The 381-nt window shown below is 50.7% G+C and overlaps 1 protein-coding gene across 1 annotated transcript in view; it reads left to right on the plus strand.

Moving 5' to 3' along the window:
* The window catches only part of FRMD4B (FERM domain containing 4B), a 41867-nt gene that overhangs the window by 36964 nt on the left and 4522 nt on the right, over positions 1–381 (plus strand). Inside the window, exon 15 of the mRNA XM_010180643.1 lies at positions 152–277. Within this exon, the coding sequence (XP_010178945.1) occupies positions 152–277 (126 nt within the window). The remainder of the gene's footprint in view (positions 1–151; positions 278–381) is intronic.

Below are 381 nucleotides of genomic sequence, written 5' to 3' on the forward strand. Positions count from 1 at the left end.
ATCTGGTTTTATACGGGAAGCACGTTCGGTTACATCCTTACCTGCTTTTTCTACCCTTTCTTTTGTTTCTGCCAGACTTAGGGTGCACGTATTCTCTGTGCTGTGACTTGCATGGTATTCAACCTAACTGGAGTTGTCCCCTTTGTTACAGGGACCCGCTTTCAACTCACAGCAGTCCCTATCGAACCCTGGACCGGCCACCCCACCCCCATGGAGGGAGAAGCATGCCCACAACTCCTGTGCTCACACGCAACGCCTACAGCAGCAGCCACTTACAGTAAGGGGGCTTTGTTTTAAGTGTGATCTCCATCTTCGGCAGCAGAGGAATAAAAGCAAATAGTGTTAAGAGGGCAAAGGGTCCTTTGCCACGCAGCTTTCCCT

This window comes from Mesitornis unicolor, unplaced genomic scaffold, assembly GCF_000695765.1.
Source record: "Mesitornis unicolor isolate BGI_N332 unplaced genomic scaffold, ASM69576v1 scaffold33233, whole genome shotgun sequence".
NCBI classification, from domain to species: Eukaryota; Metazoa; Chordata; class Aves; order Mesitornithiformes; family Mesitornithidae; genus Mesitornis; species Mesitornis unicolor.